Below are 23,257 nucleotides of genomic sequence, written 5' to 3'. Positions count from 1 at the left end.
ACAAAGTGGGAAATTAAGATGGATAATTGATTTTTCAAGTTGGGCTTATTTCTAGAAATTAACCTTTTATCATTTATAAAAGGAAAGAGTCAATAGTTATGGCCAGTTTGCAAACTGGTTGTTGGCCTAGTGTTCCTCTTGTTATGATTTTTTAATCATTTATAATTATTGCATTATATTGTTTTACTTTTCCTTAAGGTAAATTAAATTTATTTGAATTAAAATGTTTTAGGGCACTAATGTCATGGTAAATATTTTAAAATAATTATAATAGTTTCTTATAACACAATATTTTAATAGTTTCTTATAATTACAAAATAATTTCAAGTGTATTACTGAATGTATGTGATAGAATAATAATGTACAAAATTTCCAGGGTGAAAAAAATTCTACCTGAAACAATCAGTTGCATCAGCAGTTCTTTAAAAACATCCACTTTAGATTATTACAATTTTTCAGTCCACAGATATTTATAAGTAGGGGGGCATATTTCTAAGGGCAATCTTTCAGACAGTACCTGTCCACTCTCTCTGAGATCCACATTCATCTGGTAGTGCCCCAAGTTGTCAGGTAAGCAAAAGAAGACTTAAGATGAATGAGACAAGCCAGGGGAAGCTTTTCAAAGGCATTACAAGGAACAGCTCATTCCAAGAGTTTACTTTTTTTTCATGAGACAGGTACCAATTTTATTCACATTTTTTTTAAAATGGATCCCCGTGAGGTACCGTTACAAACATAAACTTTCGTGGTTAAGTTTCAGTCATACAATGCTCAGTACCCATCCCTTCACCAGTGCCCATGATCCTAGTGTGCCTCCCCTCCCCCTGCCCCCACTTTATCCTGGCCCTCCCCCTTCCTGCTTCTGTAGCAGGGCATTCCCTTTTGTTCTTTCTCCTGTTGGATGTTGTAGTTTGCAAAAGAGGTATTGAGTGGCCACTGTGTTCAGTCTATAGTCTATTTTCAGAATGCATCTCCCAACCTGAGCGGGCCCTTCAAGCACCCTTTACTTGGTGGTCCTCAATCTATCTGAACTGCCTTTTCCCCCAGCATGTGAGGCCAGAATCCAAGCTGTGAAGCAATCCTCCTGGTGCTTATCTCTACTATCCTTGGGTGTTAGTCTCCCATTCTGTTACTTTATATTCCACAAATGAGTGCAATCTTTCTATGTCTGTCCTTTTCTTTCTAACTCATTTCACTTAACATGATACTTTCTATGTTGATCCACTTATATGCAAATTTCACGACTTCCTCTTTTCTAACAGCTGCATAGTATTCTATTTTGTAAATGTACCAAAGTTTCTTTAACCAGTCATCTGCTTTTGGACACTCAGGTTTTTTTTCCAGATTCTGGCTATTGTAAACAGTCCTGCAATGAATATACAAGTGCAGATACCATTTCAACTATACTTTTTTGCCTCTCCAGGATATATTCCCAGGAGTGGTATTGCTGGGTCAAATGGCAGCTCCATTTCTAGTTGCCTGAGAAATGTTCATACTGTTTTCCAAAAAGGCTGGACTAGTCAGCATTTCCACCAACAGTGAAGGAGAGTCCCTTTCTCCCCACATCCGCGACAACACCGGTTGCTTTTGTTCTTTTGGATGTGGGCCAGTCTCTTTGGTGTGAGATGATATCTCATTGTGTCTTAATCTGCATCTCCCTGATAATTAGTGATGAGGAGCACTTTTTCATGTGCCTCTTGGCCATTCAGATTTCTTCTTTGAGACAGTTTCTGTTCATTTCATCATCCCATTTTCTGATGGAGTTGGATGTTTTCTTCTTGTAGAGTTCAACCAGTGCCTTGTATATCCTTGATATCAACCCCTTCTCAGATAGATATGGACGAATATCCTTTGCCATTTTCCCATTCTGTAGATTGTCTTTGTATTCTGATCACTGTATCTTTTGAGGTGCAGAAGCTTCTTAGTTTAAGATAGTCCCATTTGTTTATCTCTGTTGCCACTTGGTTGGTCAGTGGCGTGCCATCTTTGAAGATTCCTTTAGCTTCAATATCGTAGAGGGTTTTGGTGACCTTGTCTTCAATGTACCTTATGGATTCCGGTCTGATGTTGAGGTCTTTTTTTTTTTAACTTTCTTCTCATTTTTTATTTGATAGATTATTATGCAGTTGTAACCATCATTTCTTTTTTTCTATTTCTTTTTTAAATTAATTTATTTATTTACTTTTATTAGTGAATCACTGTGAGGGCACAGTTACAGATTTGCATATTTTCATACTTGTGTTTCAGTCATAGCATGCTTGAGTACCCATCCCTCTACCAGTGCCCATTCTCCACAACCGATGATCCCAGTATCCTGCCCACTGCCCACCCCTACACTCCATCCCCCCCACCCCACCCCGCCTCTGTGATATTCCCTTTTGTTCTCTCTCTCCTTTTGGGTGTTGTGGTTTGCAATAGAGGTATTGAGTGGCCATCGTGTTCAATCTATATTCTACATTCAGCACTAATCTCCCATCCCAAGCGGGTCCTCCAACCACACTATACTTGGTGTTCCCTTCTCTATCTGAGCTGCCTTTCCCCCCAGCATATGAGCTGGCTTCCAAGTCATGGATTCTGGACCACAAAAGATACATAGGCCAGAATACAAAGATAATCTACAGAATGGGAAAGGATATTCACCAAAACCCATCTGATAAGGGGTTGATATCAAGGTTATAAAAGGCACTGGTTGAACTCTACAGAAAGAAAACATCCAATCCCATCAGAAAAATGGGGTGATGAAATGAAGTAAAATTTTCTCAAGCCAGAAATACGAATGGCCAAAAGGCACATGAAAAAATGCTCTTCATCACCAATCATCAGGGAGATGAAGATCAAAAAAACTATGAGATACCACTTCACACCAAAGAGACTGGCACACATCTAAAAGAATAAAAGAAATTGGTGTTGGCATGGATATGGGGAAGACAGGGACCCTCCTACACTGCTGGTGGGAGTGCCGACTGATTCAGCCCTTTTCGAAAACAATATGGACCTCAAAAAATTAGAAATTGAGCTCCCATTTGACCCAGCAATACCACTCCTGGGAATATATCCCAGAGAGGTAAAAAAGTATAGTTGAAATGACATCTGCACTTGTATGTTCATCGCAGCACTATTTACAATAGCCAGAATCTGGAAAAAACCCGTGTCCAAAAACAGATGACTGGATAAAGAAACTTTGGTACATCTACACGATGAAATACTATGCAGCTGTTAAAAAAGATGAAGCCATCAACTTTGCATATAAGTGGATCAATATGGAAAGTATCATGCTAAGTGAAATGAGTCAGAAAGAGAAACAGACAGAAATATTACACTCATCTGTGGAATATAAAATAGCAGAATGGGAGACTAACGCCCAAGAATGGTAGTGATGTTGAGGTTTTTAATCCATTTTGATCTGACTTTTGTGCATGGTGATAGGTAGAGGTCTGCACCTATTTTTTTTTTGCATGTGGCCATCCAGTTTTGCTAGCACCATTTATTAAAGAGGATTTCCTTGCTCCACTTCACACTTCTTTCTCCCTATCAAAGATTAGATGATCATATATCTGAGCATGTGTGTAAGGATATTCAAATCTATTCCATTGGTCTTCGGCTCTGCCTTTTTTCCAGTACCATGCTGTTTAATTATAACCGCTTTTAGTAGACTTTGAGGTTGGGGAAGGTGATGCCTTCCATCTTCTTCTTCCCAAAAACTGCTTTAGCTATTTATGGGTTTTTTGTTCCATATGAACTTCAGGGGTATTTGATCCACTTCTTTGAAGAATTTCATGGGTATCCTTATAAAGATCGCATTGAATCTATACGATGCTTTGGAGAGTATGGCCATTCTGACAATGTTAATTCTCCCAATCCATGAGCAGGGGATATGTTTCATTTACTCATGTCTTCTTTTATTTCGTGAAGCAGTGTTTTGTAGTTTTCTCTGTACAGATCTTTTACCTCCTTAGTTAAGCTGATTCCGAGGTACTTGATATTCTGGGGCATGATTGTGAGCGGGATTGCTTTTTTCATGACACTTTCCTCTGTCTCATTATTTGCGTATAGGAAAGCCATGGACTTTTTGTGTATTGATTTTATAGCCTGCGACTTTACTGTACAAGTCTATTGTCTCTAGGAGTTACTTGGTGGAGGCTTTGGGGGTTCTCTAAATATAATATCATATCATCAATGAACAGTGATAGCTTGATTTCTTCCTATCTGGACGCCCTTAATATCTTTTTCTTGCCTAACCGCTATTGCAAGTACTTCCAGTACTATATTGAACAGAAGTGGTGAGAGTGGGCATTCCTGTATTGTCCCTGATCTTACAGGGAAGGCTCTTAGTTTTTCACCATTGAGGATTATGCTTGCCATGGGTTTTTGGTAGATGTCTTTGACTATATTGAAGAAAGTTCCTTTAAAACCCATTTTGGTGAGAGTTTTCATCATTAGCGGGTGCTGGACCTTGTCAAATGCTTTTTCTGGATCTACTGATACGATCATATGTTTTTTATGCTTTCTTTTGTTGACATGATGGATATGTTGATTGATTTCTGAATGTTAAACTATCCTTGCATCCCTCGGATGAATCCCACTTGGTTGTGGTATATGATCTTTTTATTTGTTTTTTGATGAAATGTTGGATTCTATTTGCTAATATTTTATTGAGGATCTCCACATCAGTGTTCATCAGGGATATTGGCCTGTAGTTTACTGTTTTAGTGGTGTCTTTGTTTGGTTTTGGTATTAGGGAGATATGTGCCTCATAGAAACTGGGGCAGTTCCTGTTTCTTCAATTTCCTGAGAAAGCTTGAGAAGAACTGGCAACAAGTCCTCTTTAAAAGTTTGGAAGAATTCGCTAGTGAATCCATCTGGACCTGGGCTTTTGTTTTTAGGAAGACTTTTGACTACTGTTTCAATTTCCTTGATAGTAATAGGTTTATTCAGGTATTCCAAGTCTTCTTCTTTCAATCTTGGGAGATTATAGGAATCCAGGAATTTATCCATTTCTTCTAGGTTCTCTTGTTTCGTGGCATACAGACTTTCAAAGTAGTCTCTGATGATATTTTGAATTTTTTCGGTTTCTGTTGTGATGTCTTCCTTTCCATTTCTGATTTATTAGGGTTCTCTCTCTCTCTTTTTTGTCAGTCTCGTTAGTGGTTTATCAATCTTGTTTATTTTCTCAAAGAACTATAGCTCTTCGTTTCACTGATCTTTCAGATTGTTTTTTGGGTTTCCATGTCGTCAATTTCTGCTCTAAGTTTTGTTATTTCTTTCCTTCTGACTGCTTTGTGCTCCTTTTGTGGGTCCTTTTCTACAATCTGGAGTTGTGAAGTCAAGTTATTTATGTATACCCTTTCTTCCTTCCTGAGAAACGCTATAAATTTTCCCCTTAACATGGCTTTAGCTGAATCCCATAGGTTCTGGTAATTCGTGTCTTCATTCTCATTTGTTTCCAGGTATCTTTTGATTTCTTTCTTGATTTCCTTCTTGACCCACTCCTTGTTCAAGATTGAACTGTTTAATTTCCAGGTGTTTGATTTTGTTCTCCACTGCTGTGCATGATTAACTTCTATCTTTTTTGCATTGTGGTCTGAAAAGATAGTTGATACAATTTCTATCTTTCTGATTCTGTTGAGGTATATTTTGTGACCCAGAACATGGTATATTTTGAAAAATGTTCCGTGTGCACTGGAAACAAAAGTATATTCTTTCCTTTTTGGATGTAAGGCCCTGTATAGACCTATTAGCCTTCAATCTTCTATTTATCCTTTCAAAGCCCGTGTTTCCTTGTTGAGCTTTATTCTTGTTGATCTATCGAGGGGTGATAAGGCAGTATTAAAGTCTCCAACTACTATTGTGTTGCTAGCAATATCTTCTTTAAAATCTGTTAGCAGTTGTTTTAACTATTTAGCAGGTCCCTCATTAGGTGCATATACAGTCAGGAGTGTGATTTATTCCTATTGTGCATATCCCTTGATTAATAAAAAATGGCCTTCACTGTCACTTCTAATCTTTTTCAACCTGAAGTCTATGTTGGCAGATACTAGTATGGCCACCCCAGTTTTGAGGGAGTTGTTTGCTTGCGAGATTGTCTCCCATTCTTTGACTTCGAGTCTGTGTTTGCTCTGACTGTTCAGATGTGTTTCTTGTAGGCAACAGAATGCTGATTTCAGTTTCTGAATCCATTTTGCCACTCTGTGTCTCTTAATTGATGCATTTAGACCATTGACATTAAGAAAGATTATTGTCATGGGGTTTTGTGCCATCTTTCTGTAAAAGTTTGCTGGGCTTGTAGGGGGTTTTCTTGTCTGAGAGTAGCCCCTTTAGTCCTTCTTTAGGTTTGGTTTTGAGTCTCTGAAGTTCCTGAGCTGCTGTTTCTTGGAAAAATAGTGCATCGTTCCTTCAAGTTTGAGTGAGTTTAGCTGGATAATTTTTGGTGAGGTGTTCATTTCATTGAGTTTTTTCACTATAACCCACCATTGTCTTTGGACTTGGATGGTTTCATCTGATAGGTCTGCTGTGACTCTAAGGCATGCTCCTTTGTATGTGATTTCCTTCTTTGACCTGCTGCTTGTAGTATTGTATCTCTGTCTGTGACATCCATCATTGTGACTAAGATATGTCTTGGAGTCTTTTTATTAGGATGTCTTTTAGCTGGCACCCTTCTGGTTCCTTGGATCTGGATGGCTTTGGGAACTTTTCAGCAATGATTTCTTTAACTGTTGCTTTTTCATTGGGGTTGATTCCCTGTCCTTCTGGTACTCCAATGATTCTAATGTTGTTCCTCTTGGAATCATCCTCTAGGATTCTGACTCACCCTACAGCTATTTTGAGGTCCTTTCCTACTGTTTATTGTTTCCTGTAACTTTCTGCAGCTCATCTTCAAGGTTACTGATTCTATCTTCGGCTATAGCTATTCTACTGTTGAGGGCACACACTGAGTTTTTCATTTCATCTACCGAAGCTTTTTTCATGACATTTCTGATTGCAGCTTTTTTATTTATGCTCACTTCTTCCTGTATTTTGTTGGCTGTTTTTACCCACTGTTTCTGTCATGCCTTCCTTTAGTTTACTGGATGTCTGCTCCTCTGGTTCTTTGAGTTCATTGATCATCCTCTGCATTTCATCTCTGAACTGTTTATCAGAGAGATCATATTTGTGGGTAACCCCTATTGAAGCTTCTGGACTCTTTTCTTCATCCTCTCCTCATGGTGGGGATTTGCTCTGTTTTTCATATTGTTGTGGTTGTATGGAGATGGGACTCTCCAGTTCATTAGCACTGTTATCTCTTACTCTAAGAAAGGGATCTAGATGACTTCTGTCAACGGTGGTCACATTTTTGCCCTTCTGCAATATGTCCTTCCTCTTAGGTATTTCTCTGTTACTTATGTGAGGGATCTAGTAAAGCTTTGGAGGACGTGTTCTTTTATATTGGGCTTGTACATACAGCTTCCTGTGTACAGCGGTCTTTTGGTGAAGTTGGAACAGGCTATTGGAGTATTGACCTATTGTGTGTGAGATGGCCAAGAAGATCTCAACAGAATTAGTTGACAGAGATTGAGATGTGGGTCCAGAGTGCTGGGAAGATAGAATATAACTGCGGCCACATTAGCAGCCTTAACAGCCGCTGGCCACACAGAAGGCCACGCCCACTTCTGCTGAGGCCATGTCCCTACTGTGGAGGACACACCCTCAGAGACCTGAGAAGCTGGGAGGTGCTCCGGTCCAGGTTGCCCAGCTCGGGGCTCAGGGACAGGGGCCCACCTCCAGGTGGCGCACACGACTGGGGGCACATGGACCTGTGGAGAAGACTGGCGGAGCTGGGAAGGGGGGCTCTCAGGGCTGTAAACCAGGGCCAGGTGTTTCCGGGCGCTCAGGTCTGGGTTGCACGACGCAGGGCTCAGGGACAGGTGCCCACCTCCGGATGGCACACACGGGGCTGGGGACACGCGGACCTGTCCCAAGAGTTTACTTTTGCTAATTCACAAAATCTGTGCAGATTCCATATCTTCTGGATGTTGAGCTCACTGAAGAAAATTCCATTCGGAATGCAAATGTTGAAGGAGAGAAATCAGCTACTGAATGGCAGCATTCGTAACCTCTTTTACGGGGCTCCTAACATTCCCCTTTTTTCCTCCATGAATGTCTCAGGGTCCCAATAAGCATGAGAGTACAAACATCCCAAAGGACCGACTTTTGGGTGACAAACGTGTGTGGTCTGCACGTTGAGCACTAAAGAAAAGAGAAGCAACTATGTGGAGCTAGGGATAGAGCCTGGGTCTCAGGCATGTGCAGCATATACATTAGCCCTTTGAGTATCTCCCTGGCCCTATCAGTGGTTTTTTTTTTATTAGTTTATTTTTAATTAGAGAGTCATCGTGAGGGTACAGTTACAGATCCATACATCTTTGTGCTCGTGCTTCCCCCATACAAAGTTCGATAACCCATCCCTTCACCAGTGCCCATTCTCCACCACCCGTAAACCCAACATCCCTCCCCCGCTCCCCAGTCCCGTCTCCCCCCACCCCACCCTGCCACTATGGCAGGGAATTCCCTTTTGTTCTCTCTCTCTGATTAGGTGTTGTGGTTTGCAATAAAGATGGTGAGTGGCCATTGTGTTCAGTCTCTAGTCTGTATTCCGCCCGCCTCACCCTTCCCCCACATGACATCCAACCACATTTTACTTGGTGGTCCCTTCCCTGAGTTACCCAGAATGAGAGACCAGCCTCCAAGCCATGGAAACAATCTCCTGGTACTTATTTCTACTATTCTTGGGCGTTAGTCTTATAGTCTATTATTCTATATTCCACAGATGAGTGCAATCTTTCTATGTCTGTCTCTCTCTTTCTGACTCATTTCACTTAGCATGATACTTTCCATGTTGATCCACTTATATGCAAACGTCATGACCTCATTTTTTCTAACAGCTGCATAGTATACCATTGTATAGATGTACCAGAGTTTCTTCAACCAGTCATCTGTTTTAGGGCACTCGGGTTTTTTCCATATTCTGGCTATTGTAAACAGTGCTGCGGTGAACATATAAGTGCATATGTCACTTCGACTATACTTTTTGGCTTTTCTGGGATATATTTCCAGCAGTGGTATTGCTGGGTCAAATGGGAGCTCAACCTCTAGTTTTTTGAGAATCGTCCATACTGTTTTCCAAAAGGGCTGAACTAGCCGGCATTCCCACCAGCAGTGTAGAAGGGTCCCTTTCTCCCCACATCCTCTCCAACAGCGGTTGCTTTTGTTCTTTTGGATGTGTGCTAGTCTCTGTGGTGTGAGGTGGTATCTCATGGTTGTTTTGATCTGCATCTCTCTGACGACTAGTGATGTAGAGCACTTTTTCATGTGCCTTTTGGCCATTCGTATCTCTTCCTTGGTAAAGTTTCTGTTCATTTCTTCGCCCCATTTTCTCATGGGGTTGTATGTTTTCTTCTTGTAGAGTTCAACCAGTGCTTTATATACCATTGATATCAACCCCTTATCTGATGGGTATTGTGTAAATATCCTTTCCCATTCTGTAGATAGTCTTTGTATTCTGGTCACTGTATCTTTTGCGGTGCAGAAGCTTTTTAGTTTAATGTAGTCCCATTTGTTGATCTCTGTTTTTACTAGATTGCTTAGTTCCGTGTCATCTTTGAAGATACCTTTATCTTCAATATCCTGGAGGGTTTTGCCGACCTTGTCTTCATTGTACCTTATGGTTTGTGGTCTGATGTTGAGGTCTTTAATCCATTTTGATCTGACTTTTGTGCATGGTGTCAGGTCGAGTTCTAAGCCCATTTTTTTTGCATGTGATTGTCCAGTTGTGCCAGCACCATTTGTTAAAGAGACTTTCCTTGCTCCACTTCACATCTCTTGCTCCTTTATCAAAGATTAGATTATCATACATTTGAGGTTGTGTGTGGGGATATTCCACCCTGTTCCATTGGTCTGCAACTCTGCCTTTGTTCCAGTACCATGCTGTTTTAATTGTTACCTCTTTGTAGTAGAGTTTAAGGTTGGGGAGGGTGATGCCTCCCATCATCTTTTTCCCAAGAATTGTTTTAGCTATCTAAAACAATTAGTGGGCGTTTATTGTTCCATATAAATTTCAGGATTGCTTGCTCCGCTTCTTTGAAGAATGCCATGGGTATCCCTATAGGGATCGCGTTAAATCTGTATGATGCTTTTGGGAGTATTGCCATTTTGACAATGTTTATTCTCCCTATCCATGAGCAGGGGATATGTTTCCATTTCCTCATGTCCTCTTTTATTTCATGGAGTAGAGTTATATAGTTTTCTTTGTAGAGGTCCTTTACTTCTTTAGTTAAGCTGATTCCAAGATATTTGATTTTCTGGGGCACAATTTTGAATGGGATTGCTTTTTTCATGTCCCTTTACTCTGTCTCATTGTTTGCATATAGGAAGGCCATGGACTTTTGGGTATTGATTTTATAGCCTGCGACTTTACTGTATAGGTCAATTGTTCTAAGAGTTTCTTACTAGAGCTTTTAGGTTTCTCTAGGTATAGCATCATATCGTCTGCGAATAGTGAGAGCTTGATTTCTTCCTTTCCGATCTGAATCCCCTTAATATCTTTTTCTTGCCTGATGGCTATTGCTAATACTTCCAATACTATATTAAAGAGAAGTGGTGAGAATGGGCATCCTTGTCTTGTCCCCGATCTTAGAGGAAAAGCCCTTAGTTTTTCTCCATTGATGATAATGGTTGCCCTAGGTTCGTGGTAGATGGCTTTGACTATCTTGAGAAAAGTTCCTCCAAAACCCATTTTGGTGAGAGTTTTTATCATGAATGGGTGCTGGATCTTGTCAAATGCTTTCTCTGCATCTATTGATATGATCATATGGTTTTTATCTTTACTTTTGTTGATGTGATGGATTATGTTGATTGATTTCCGAATGTTAAACCATCCTTGCATCCCTGGGATGAATCCCACTTGGTCATGGTGTATGATCTTTTTGATGAGTTGTTGGATTCTATTTGCTAGTATTTTGTTGAGGATCTTCGCATCGGTGTTCATCAAGGATATTGGTCTATAGTTTTCTTTGTTAGTGGTGTCTTTGTTTGCTTTTGGTATTAGGGAGATATGTGCCTCGTAGAAACTGTTCGGAAGGGTTCCTGTCTTTTCAATTTCCTGGAAAAGCTTGTGGAGAACTGGCAACAAGTCTTCTTTAAATGTTTGGAAGAATTCGCCAGTGAATCCGTCTGGACCTGGGCTTTTGTTTTTGGGGAGACTTTTGATTACAGTTTTGATTTCCTTGATATTTATGGGCCTATTGAGGTATTTCACGTCTTCTTGGCTCAGTCTTGGGAGATTGTAGGAGTCAAGGAATTCGTCCATTTCTTTTAGGTTCTCTTGAATATCAGTGGTTTTTAATGCTAGGCCAGTCGATCAAACCAACAAGGAGACACACAACTCCATTGGGCAGGCCACAACTAACCTTCTACAACTTATCATCAGTCAAATTTAGAATTCCAGAGTGAAATGTAATTCCAGTGAGAATGCACAGGAATTGTTAGGGTGATGTTTTACCTCTGTACCAGGAAAGCAATAGTGTGAACAAATTTCCCTGAGGTCTGGGCTCATCAGTTGTTCTCATTCAAATTTTCTGAGAAATGGATAAAAATGGAAGACTTTAAGTGACCAGAAATGACAGGATCTTGCATACTAGCCTTCTGGGTTCCATTGTTAACTCCACCCACTCTTCCCTGTGACCTCAGCTTTCAAAATGAAATCATGGCACCTATGTTCAAGAGCTGGCTGGTATTTAAAATATGCAGAACAGCTAGTCGGGCCCGTGCTCGGCTCCGGCCGGCCGGGTTTTCGGCCCGGGCGCCCATGTCCCTGCAGAGCCGGGGGATGTGGAACAAGCGGGAACCAGAGACAGCTTTAGGAATTGGGGTTCCAGCAAGTGCCTGCACCCATGGATGGAGACTGTGAATTAAGCCTTTGCCCCACGCCGGCTAACGGAGGAAAGAACCTCCCTTCTGGGTCTCTCTCCCCTCCGGGAGAAGGCGTGGTGTCCGACATTTTGCGGGTCCATTGAGAAGGTACGAACTTGGTGGCGCGGAAAAAAAAAAAAAAAAAATGTGTGCTTTGAACTTGAAACAGCCGCAGGATACAGAGCCAGCCCTAGTCGGGCCCGTGCTCGGCTCCGGCCGGCCGGGTTTTCGGCCCGGGCGCCCATGTCCCTGCAGAGCCGGGGGATGTGGAACAAGCGGGAACCAGAGACAGCTTTAGGAATTGGGGTTCCAGCAAGTGCCTGCACCCATGGATGGAGACTGTGAATTAAGCCTTTGCCCCACGCCGGCTAACGGAGGAAAGAACCTCCCTTCTGGGTCTCTCTCCCCTCCGGGAGAAGGCGTGGTGTCCGACATTTTGCGGGTCCATTGAGAAGGTACGAACTTGGTGGCGCGGAAAAAAAAAAAAAATGTGTGCTTTGAACTTGAAACAGCCGCAGGATACAGAGCCAGCCCTAGTCGGGCCCGTGCTCGGCTCCGGCCGGCCGGGTTTTCGGCCCGGGCGCCCATGTCCCTGCAGAGCCGGGGGATGTGGAACAAGCGGGAACCAGAGACAGCTTTAGGAATTGGGGTTCCAGCAAGTGCCTGCACCCATGGATGGAGACTGTGAATTAAGCCTTTGCCCCACGCCGGCTAACGGAGGAAAGAACCTCCCTTCTGGGTCTCTCTCCCCTCCGGGAGAAGGCGTGGTGTCCGACATTTTGCGGGTCCATTGAGAAGGTACGAACTTGGTGGCGCGGAAAAAAAAAAAAAAAAATGTGTGCTTTGAACTTGAAACAGCCGCAGGATACAGAGCCAGCCCTAGTCGGGCCCGTGCTCGGCTCCGGCCGGCCGGGTTTTCGGCCCGGGCGCCCATGTCCCTGCAGAGCCGGGGGATGTGGAACAAGCGGGAACCAGAGACAGCTTTAGGAATTGGGGTTCCAGCAAGTGCCTGCACCCATGGATGGAGACTGTGAATTAAGCCTTTGCCCCACGCCGGCTAACGGAGGAAAGAACCTCCCTTCTGGGTCTCTCTCCCCTCCGGGAGAAGGCGTGGTGTCCGACATTTTGCGGGTCCATTGAGAAGGTACGAACTTGGTGGCGCGGAAAAAAAAAAAAAAAAAATGTGTGCTTTGAACTTGAAACAGCCGCAGGATACAGAGCCAGCCCTAGTCGGGCCCGTGCTCGGCTCCGGCCGGCCGGGTTTTCGGCCCGGGCGCCCATGTCCCTGCAGAGCCGGTGGATGTGGAACAAGCGGGAACCAGAGACAGCTTTAGGAATTGGTTTCTGGCAGAATTTTCCCAGGACTTTATACAGAAATCCAAAACCGCGCGGACGCTGCCGCGTCCGCGCGACTTAACATTTATAATTGTCATCAATGTGAAAGGGTTCCATTTGAACAGGTCAGACTTGGGGGGGAAACTCCAAATAATAACAGTAAGTTTTTGTTGAAATATTGAAGGTTCTTATTGTAACAGCCACCTCTGGACTATGAGCTAAGCAAAAGCCCCACGCTGGCCAACGTGGCGTGGAGTACACCATACTATGAGGCGCAGGAAGGGGGATGAGGGGGAAAAATTAAAAAAAAAAAAATGGAAAAGGAAAAAGAGAAAAAAAAGAGAGAGAGAGAGTTATGTCAACTATAGTGAGTTTTGTGTTGAATTATGGAATGTAATCAAGGTAAAGAAAGAATGAAGTGAAATTCATTAGTTATACAGTAGGGGGTAGGGGGTGGGGGCGGGGGGTAAACTGGGGTTTCTGGTGGTGGAATTTGGGCACTGGTGAAGGGATGGGTGTTTGAATATTGTATAACTGACATATAAACCTGAGAACTTTGTAACTTTCCACATGGTGATTTAATAAAAATTAAAAAAAAAAAAAAATAAAAAAAATAAAAAGAAAAAAAATAAAAAAAAAAATAAAATATGCAGAACAGTGCCTGGACTGTGCCCACTGCCATGCCAAATGCCATGATCATTGTTGTCACTATAACTATCTCTGTCAGCTAAAAGGGGACTGGAGTCACCAAAGTTAGGGAACATGCAGGAATGCAATCTCTTGACTAGCCTCAGAGACAGAACTCTCACTGGCAAGTTGGTTTGACTCAGGTATACTAAGGCATCTCCTAGATTTGAAGCCATTCCCTTGGGAGAACTACAGGTCTCAAAGACTGTCTGTAGCCCTGACATGGGATGACTTTCTCCTTTGAGTGGAAGAACAAGGCTTAAGGCATGACAATCCATACATATGCTCCCTAGGATAGGCAAGCCAAGAAACAAGATCGACAAACAAGTGAAAATGTTGAATGTTGAGAGTCATGGATTGAGGTATTAAAAACAATAAGAAGTCATAGTACTTAGAATGGAAGGAATAATTTCACTGACTTGGACTCTAGTAACTTTTTCCACTCTCTCCTTTATTTGTTTACTTACTTACTTTGGCTGAATTGGGGTCTTTTTTTAAAGGACTGCCTACACATAAAGCAATTATTTTATCATATTTTTAGCATTGCTTGGAAGCTGATTCCTCAAGACCAGTGTTGGGCAGGAGTGGGGTAATGCCTCTGTGTCAGTCACTGCTCACATGAGTTGTATAGTTTGTAGATAGATGCACAGATGAGTTTCCAGCCAAGACAAGGAGAGAAATGAACTGAGCTAATGAATCAGCTCATGACATTCACAGAACAGACTGAAGGCTGTTCAAAGAGAGAGAACTAGGGCCAGATAGAAATGAGATCCACTGTTAAGTAGCCCAGATACTGGGAGAAAAGCAGAACGCTAACCAGAGCCAGGTCGAAGTAAAGTCCCTAGTGGCAGAAAGGAGGGTATCATCCAGAGAAACAGGAGGAATAGGATCCTTGGGGCTAAAATGAGGAGGAATTTATAGCTGTGTTGCCTGTTTCTCACTCAGCAGCCAGTCAGTAGAAGGGTGCGGTGAAGGCATATCCTGGAGGTTGGCAACTCATGGCAACTGTCATGAACCCATGGCAGGGGCTAACCAACCCTTACCTTACTAGGTCCAGTTAAGCCACACCACTGGGCTTGGTCAGATCATCCAAAGTGCCCCAAAGATCCTCCAGTTCAATAATTTCCATCAAGATCACTTCAGGACTTAGAAAGTATTGAAAATACCTCGTGCCACCTGGGGAGGGACTTTCCCTCCCTGCCCTGTTTTTCTGAGCAGAAAATGGCGGTGGTGGCAGCATCCACATGGCAAGAGACCCCAACTCAGAGGTAGGACTTTTTAGTGATGTAGCCTGTAGGTGGTCCTGGGAGGGGGGGGTGTTACCGGCATGCCTTCTGCCCAGATAAGATCCGGAGCTGTGGTGTGAGAAACAGACCCTCTGCTCCTACAGACTATGATCGAGAGGTCTTCTAATCCATTTTGGCACCCAGAGCAGCTTCTTGCAGAAATGCATCTAGACTGTGAACTGAGTTAAAATATCAGAAACCCAAAACCACGCGGCCGCTGTCGCAGCCGCCTGAACTCAGGATCTTCACTCTCAGCAATGAAAAGAAATTATTAAATGATGCCTTTTCAGCAGGCCTGATTGTTGAGGGAAAATTCCAAACAATAATAGTGAGTTCTCTATTGAAACATTGAATGTATTCAAAGTATAGAGAGAATAAAAGTGAAGATCATTAGCTATTTAGGTGGGGGGTGGGTGGGAGGGAGATATATTGGGGTTCTTGGTGGTGGAACATGTGCACTGGTGAAGGGATGGGGGTTTAATCAGTATATTACTGAGACTTAAACCTGAAAGCTTTGTAATTTTTTTCACGGTGATTCAATAAAATAAAAACTTAAAAAAATCCATATACCAAAAATAAATACCATTTTTAAATAAAATTTATTTCAACAACAACAACAACAAAAAAGAAACTATTGAAAATAAGTAACTACTTTTTTAAAGCTTATTTAGAAAAGAAGGAACTACTGATTTATTCAGGGACATTTATTTAAGCATCTCTTCAAGCCAAAAACTATAGAAAGATATGATGATTAAGAAGATAGGATCCTGGCCCCAAGGGACTTATGGTGGGTGGTGGATCCAGGAATGTAAATTAGCTGAGATAAATTTTTACAGGTTCCATAATGCAAGCGCATCAATGGTAAATGGTGAACATAAAAAAAAGCAAGTGATCAATTCTATAGGAGGGATCATAAAAGCTTTAGAAAAAATGTGACCCTTACAAATAAATGCAGCAAATGACATCTACACTCGAATATGCATTGCAGCACTGTTTACAATAGCCAGAATCTGGAAAAAAAACTGAGTGGCCGAGAACAGATGATTGGTTAAAGAAACTCTGGTACATCTATGCAATGGAATAATATCAGCTGTTTGAAAAGATGAAGTCATGACCTTTGCATATAAGGGGTCAACATGGAAAGTATCATGCTAAGTGAAATGAGTCAGAAAGACAGAGAAAGACATAGAAAGATTGCACTCATCTGTGGAATATAAAGTAACAGAACAGGAGACTAGCACCCAAGAATAGTAGAGATAAGGACCAGGAGGTTGGCTCCACAGCTTGGAAGCTGGCCTCACATGCTGGAGGAAAAGGCACCTCAGAGAGATAAGGGAACACCAGGAAAACTGTGGTTTGAAGATCCGCTGGGGATGGGAGATGCATGCTGAAAGTAGACTATAGATCAAACACGATGGCCACTCAATACTCTATTGCAAACCACAATACCCAAAAGGAGAGAGAAAAAAAGGGAATGTCCTGCCACAGAGGTGGGGGGGAATGGAGGGGAGAAATACTGGGATCATAGGTGGTGGAGAATGGGTACTGGTGGAGGGATGAGTACTTGAGCATTGTATGACTGAAACACAAGCATAAAAAACTTGTAAGTCTGTAACTGTATCTCACAGTGATTCACTAATAAAAAATTTAGTTTAAAAAGTCACCTACAAATAAAATAAAATAAGTGCAGCAAGTCAAGATGTCAGCATCTATTACATTTTTAAAAGTCACATCAACATAATTTATTCTTCTTTATGAAAAACAGCAAGACCAATTTAGGGAAAGGCTAAGGATACTTTGTTCAGACTTCTTTTTAAGTCCCACTGGACTCTTTCACAATAGAATAGAACATATTTGTGATGGGAGGAGTGAAGGAGTTATGAGAGAATGTCCAAAATCTGTTTGGGGCAGATCATATATTATCATATGTTATGATTTTTGAGAACAAATGTTACGTTCTTAAAGGCTGTGGAGGGCCTGTTTTGTGGTTTGGGTATGTACTCTTGGGTGCACAGGTGCTTGAGTACTATGGCCACCTAGGTTTGGTGTGGGGGTGGGGGGGTTAAGTGAGGCCATCGGTCTCATTTAAATCACTTAAAGGACAGATATAATTTGAAAACAATCACAACAAAGCAGAATTGTGGAGGTCAGAAATGAAAGTGAACTACTGGTAGAGAATGAAGGTTGTCATCTTCAGATGAGCACATCCTTAAAAACACATCGGAGAGCCAGTTTCGCAGGCAACCACTTGCAAAGACATAAATATACTCATTAAAGTTCACTCATTAATAAAATTCACTTTGTATTTCAATCACTGTGAGATAGTTATAGAGCTTTCATGTTTGAGTTTCAGTCATATAATGATCAAACAACCATCCCTCCATCAGTGCACATTTTCCACCACCAATGTTCCCAGTATCCCCCTCCCTACGCCAATCCTTCCCTGCCTCTATAACAATTTCCCCCATACTCTCTCTATACCTTTGGGCATTATGGTTTGTGATATAGATACTGAGAATCTATCATGTTTGGTCCTTTATCTACTTTCAGCACACATCTCCCATCCCGAATGATCCCTCCAACCATCACTGACTTAGTGATCCCTTCTATTCTAGCTGCCTTCTCCACAGCTCATGAGGCAGGCTTCCAACATGAAGCAATATTCTTGGCCCTTGCATCTACTGTCCTTGAGTGTCAGTCTCATACTATGTTATTTTATATTCTACAAATGAGTGCAGTCATTCTATGTCTGTCTTTGTTTTTCTGACTCATTTCACTTAGCATGATAATCTCCATGACCATCCACTAATAAGAAAATTTCATGACTTCATCTTTCCTAACAACTGCATAATATTTCATTGTGCATATGTACCAAGGTTTCTTTAACCAGTCATCTGTTCTTGGATACTCAAGTTGTTTCCAGATTCTGGCTGTTGTGAACAGTGCTGTAATGAACATACAGGTGCAGATGTCATTTCTATTGTGCTTTTTCACACCTACAAGATATATTTCTAGAAGTGGTATTGCAGGGTCATATGGAAGCTCAATTTCTACTTTTTAAGGAATGCCCATATTGTTTTCCCAAAAAGCTGGACTAGTTGGCATTCCCACCAACAATGAAAGACAGTCACTTTCTCTCCACATCCACACCAGCACTGGTTGTTCTTATCCTTTTTGATGTGTGCCAATCTCTGTGGTGTGAGATGGCATCTCATTGTTGATTTGATTTATATCTCCCTGATGATTAGTGATATAGAGCAGTTTTTCATGTCCCTTTTGGCCATTTGCATTTCTTTATTGAGCAGGCTTCTGTTCATTTCTTCTTCCCATTTTTTGATGGGGTTGGAGGTTTAATTCTTGTATAATTCTACTAGTGTTTTGTATATCCTGAATACTAACTCCTTATCAAATGGGTTTTGGGTAAATATTCTTTCCCATTCCATGGGCTCTCTCTGTATTTTGGTCACTGTTTCTTTTGAGGTGCAGAAGCTTCTTTGTTTAATAAGTCTCATTGGTTTATGTTTGTTTCTACTTGCTTGGTCAGTAGTGTTTCATCCTTAAAGATACTTTTAGCTTCAATATCATGAGGGGTTTGCCTGCATTTTCTCCCATGTACTTTACAGATTCAGGTCTTAAACTGAGGTCTTTAATACACTTTGATCTGATTTTTGTGCCTGGCTTTAGACAGAGATAAGAGTTCATTTTTTTTACAGGTAACTTTTCCAGCACCACTTGTTGAAGAGGCTTTCCTTATTCCACATGCCATCTCTTGTTCCTTTATCTAGATTAAATGATCATATATTTGAGAGTCTGTGACAGAATATTTAACTTGGTTCCATTGGTCTGTGGGTATGTTTCCAGTCCAATACCATGCTATTTTAATTACTACTGCTTTGTAGTATAATTTGAAGTTGGGGAAGGTGATGCCACCCATCTTCTTTTTTCCAAGGATTGCTTAGCTATTTGAGGGAGTTTATTATTCCATATGAATTTCAGGAGTGTTTTGTCTATTTCTTTGAAGAATGTCATTGGTATCCTGATAAGTACCACACTAAATCTGTATAATGCTTTGGGGAGTATTGCCATTTGGATAATGTTAATCCTCCCTATCCATGAACAGGGTATGTGTCTCCATTTTCTAGTGTCCTCTCTTATTTCTTTAAGTAGTATTTTGTAATTATCTTTGTATATGTCATTCACCTCTTTAGTTAAGCTGATTCCGAGATACTTGATTTTCTGAGGCACCACTGTGAATGGGATTGTTTTATTTAATATCTCGATCTTCTCTTTAATTATTTTTATATAGGTAAGCCATGGGCTTTTGGCCGTTGATTTTGTAGCCTGACACTTTACTATACAAACCTACTGTTTCTAGGAGCTCTTTTGTACAGTCTTTAGGATTTACTAAGTATAGTATCATATTGTCTGCAAATTGTGATAGTTTGACCACTTCCCTTCCTATCTGTATGCCCTTGATATCTTTTTCTTGCCTAAATGCTATGGCAAGAACTTCTAATTCTATATTGAATAGGGGTGGCGAGAGTGGGCAAACTTGTCTTGTCCCCAATCTTAGAGGGAAGGCTTTCAGTTTCTCCCCATTGAGAATGCTGCTTACCATGGGCTTGTGGTAGATGGCTTTGACTAAATTGGGGAAAGTTCCTTCAATGCCCGTTTTTCTGAGCATTTTCATCATAAACGGGTGCTGGATCTTGTCAATGCTATAAAATTCACTTTTGGTCACTGGGATCCAACAATGCTAAAAATGAATCATTTTGGCCTCAGTACGAGAGAGCCCTTTTACTGAGTCTTCCTCTAAGGAGCATGAAACCCCTCACCTGTCTATTTCCTAGTCAGCTCGCCCAGAGTTCTGAAGGATGGTGGTGCCAACTTCCCAAAGTGCTAGTTACATGCCCCTCGATCTTACAGAAACTCTTGAGTGTCTTTGGATGATGATTTCCACTTCCAGGTAATGTTCAAGGCTTCTTTCCGCTGACTTTAATGCCCAGTCTACTCCCATATGACTCATCAGTCTTGAGATCTGTTGAATCTTAAGAATCTGAAAGAATCCAGGCATGGTAAGCAGAGACTATTTGGAAGAATCATTGCCCAATGATGCAGCATGTGGAAGATGTGAATCACTGCCAGCAGGGAAAGAATCTGACTGTGAGATGTGAAGACCTGCCCAAAACTGGAGGGATGAAGACTAACATTTCTAAACAGGAAGCTACAGAGCAGACAAAGAAGATGTGGATATCAAGGAAAGGGAAGAAATAATGACAAAATTGGGGAGTAAATCTGAGTCTTTACCCAAAAGCCAGCATAGTCTCAGGGTTTTTGGAATACCTGGGCAAGGAAAGCAGCTCTGCAGCAGGCTAGTTAACAAATATCTTCTCAGGAGAGCAAGGAGGTTAATGATTTTGCAATTCATCGGGCTTGTGGGAATGTGGTCTTGCCAGAGACATAGACAGGTATGCAAAGCATCTGGCTCAAACAAGATGATTCCTGAGACACCAGAGAAAAGGGGCTCACTTTGCCTACCATCCAGGACCCCAGGACTCAGGGAAAGTTTATCTTGCCCACTGGTCTGTACCAAAGACCAGTTGACTTGGGCAATGCTCTTAGGAAAAGCAGGTTTGGGGACAATGTTGGGACAGGTCAGACACTCTGTCTTCCTTAGGGTTTCTTTATATGCCACATACAGGTGAAATGAATCTTAGTGATTCAAATATAGTAAGAATTCAACACAAAGATCTGGGGCTCTGATTATAACTAAACAAGAGAACATGTTTTCCAAATGCTGTCTACTGGACCTTTTGCTTTTTTCAGGGGGGTGAGAGAAAAGGATTGCTTGCCAGTGGTGCTCTGGGGCTACTTCCAATGATACTTAGCTCCAGGGACTAATCTTGCTCAGGCTGATGAAAATATGCTGCTGAGTCCTACCGACTGGGGGCCACCAAGGTCACATTTGCTGGTGCTGTCAGGCATGGAGGAGAATGAACTCAAGGCTAGGCATGCATTCCAGCCCTTTGAGTCATCTCCTTGGCATTCTTCTGTGTTTTTATTTCTCCTGGTGATCAGGAGGACATGGATGCCTTTGTCAGTAATAGCTTTAGATTCTCAGTCACCTACCACTCACTACTTTAGAGCCACAGCTGGCATAATGTTCAGAGGGAAAGATAAGAGATGGATTTTAGGCTGAGGTGAAGTTTTTGGCAGAGCTAGATGGATAATTAGGAACTATTCACCATAGCCAGAATCTGTAAACAAACTGAGAGCCCGAGAACAGAAAAATGAATAAAGAAACTATAGCACATTTACACAATGGAATACTATGCAGCCATTAGGAAAAATGAAGTCATGAGATTTTCCTATAAATGAATGGATATGGAGAGTTTCATGTTGAGTGAAATGAATCAAGAGAGGGACAGATACATGGTGAATCAATAAAATAATTAAAAAAAAAAGAGGGACAGATATAAAATGGTAGCATTCATTTGTGGTATATAAAAATATATGGTGGAAGACTAATATCCATGGCCAGGGAAAACAGGGTCTAGGAGGACTGGTTGGTTGGGATCAACCATAAGTGTGTGTGCTGAGGAGGGTAGGTAAGGTAGAGAAGAAACCAATATGACAATAATAGCTGGAAGTGATTACACTGGACAAGAACTGAGTATTAGAAGTAGGCAAAGGGATATTCCTAATAACCTTTCAATATCAATATTGCAAACCATACTACCCAAAAAGAGAGAGAGAGTGTGAGAGAGACAGACACAGAGACAGAGACAGAGTTTCAGAGAGACAAAGAAACAGAGACAGAGAGCGAGAGCGAGAAGAAAAGCGACTGCTAGAGAGGCAGGCTGGGAGTGGGGGATGAGGGTGGGGGGTGAGGGTGGGGGGTGATGGGAGAATGAAAGAGAAGATAAGGGCTGAAGTGATAGCACAGCGGGTAGGGCATTTGCCTTGCATGCGGCCAACCCGGGTTCGATTCTCGGCATCCTATACGGTCTCTCCAGCACTGCCAGGAGTAATTCCTGAGTGTAGAGCCAGGAGTAACCCCTGAGGATCGCTGGGTGTGACCCAAAAATAAAAAAAAAGAGAAGATAGTACAACATGGATTTTAAGAGAATTCAGGAACATAATTTCTCCATATGTAATAGATTAGCAATAAATCAGAAGAGTAGAAAAGATGTTTTTGGGGGCCGGAGCAATAGCACAGCGGGTAGGGCGTTTGCCTTGCACGCGGCCGACCCGGGTTCGATCCCCGGCATCCCATATGGTCCCCCAAGCACTGCCAGGAGTAATTCCTGAGTGCAAAGCCAGGAGTAACCCCTGAGCATCGCTGGGTGTGACCCAAAAAAAAAAAAGATGTTTTTGTTGTGGCCAATCCTCAATTCTTGTAGAACCATGAAAATCTCATAATCATTACATTCAGTAAAATAACATGTAAAAATGAACCAAGAAATGGTAGAAATATAACCTCTATTCTGGAAACAGATTTTATTAGTTAAATCAGGTGAATGATTTCTAATTGATTTGTGTGAGGCAGGAATTTTATATTCCAAAGCATTGTTTATCTATTTATCACAATATTCTAGATGACATCTGAGGGAGAATACATTGCTTCATTAATATTTAGAGTCTTATTCTAGTTATGACTCAAGGTATTTAACACTCTAAAATGTAAGCATTGATAATTACAGGTTTTATATTTTATTCAAATTTTTTAATACTGCCAAGAACTAACTTTTGAAGCTATGAGCTCTTTTCTCTTGTTCCCATTAGCATATCAATCAAATTTGCATTATTCAGGTTTGCTCGGTTTATTAAAAGTGAATTCAGGGCACAATTGACTTTTCATTTGTTTAACAAGTGAAGAAATATTTACCTTGACAGCCATTGCATTGTAGAGATTCATCTTCATAGTGTAACATGCTTCCTGGGAATCAAGAAAGAAAAAAAAATGATGGCATAGATTTCAGCTACACAGAGACAGCACAGCCTAT

The 23,257-nt window shown here is 41.5% G+C and overlaps 1 protein-coding gene across 2 annotated transcripts in view; it reads right to left on the bottom strand.

Annotated features, from left to right (window-relative positions):
• Positions 1 to 23,257, bottom strand: part of SPATA17 (spermatogenesis associated 17) — a 167,717-nt gene that overhangs the window by 101,825 nt on the left and 42,635 nt on the right. For both annotated transcript variants that reach the window (XM_055144650.1, XM_055144651.1), the window contains exon 4: positions 23,140 to 23,190. In XM_055144650.1, the coding sequence (XP_055000625.1) occupies positions 23,140 to 23,190 (51 nt within the window). The remainder of the gene's footprint in view (positions 1 to 23,139; positions 23,191 to 23,257) is intronic.

Source organism: Sorex araneus, chromosome 7 (assembly GCF_027595985.1).
Source record: "Sorex araneus isolate mSorAra2 chromosome 7, mSorAra2.pri, whole genome shotgun sequence".
NCBI lineage: Eukaryota > Metazoa > Chordata > Mammalia > Eulipotyphla > Soricidae > Sorex > Sorex araneus.
Note: the sequence above shows the minus strand (reverse complement) of the source record. Positions and strands in the feature narration are given on the sequence as shown.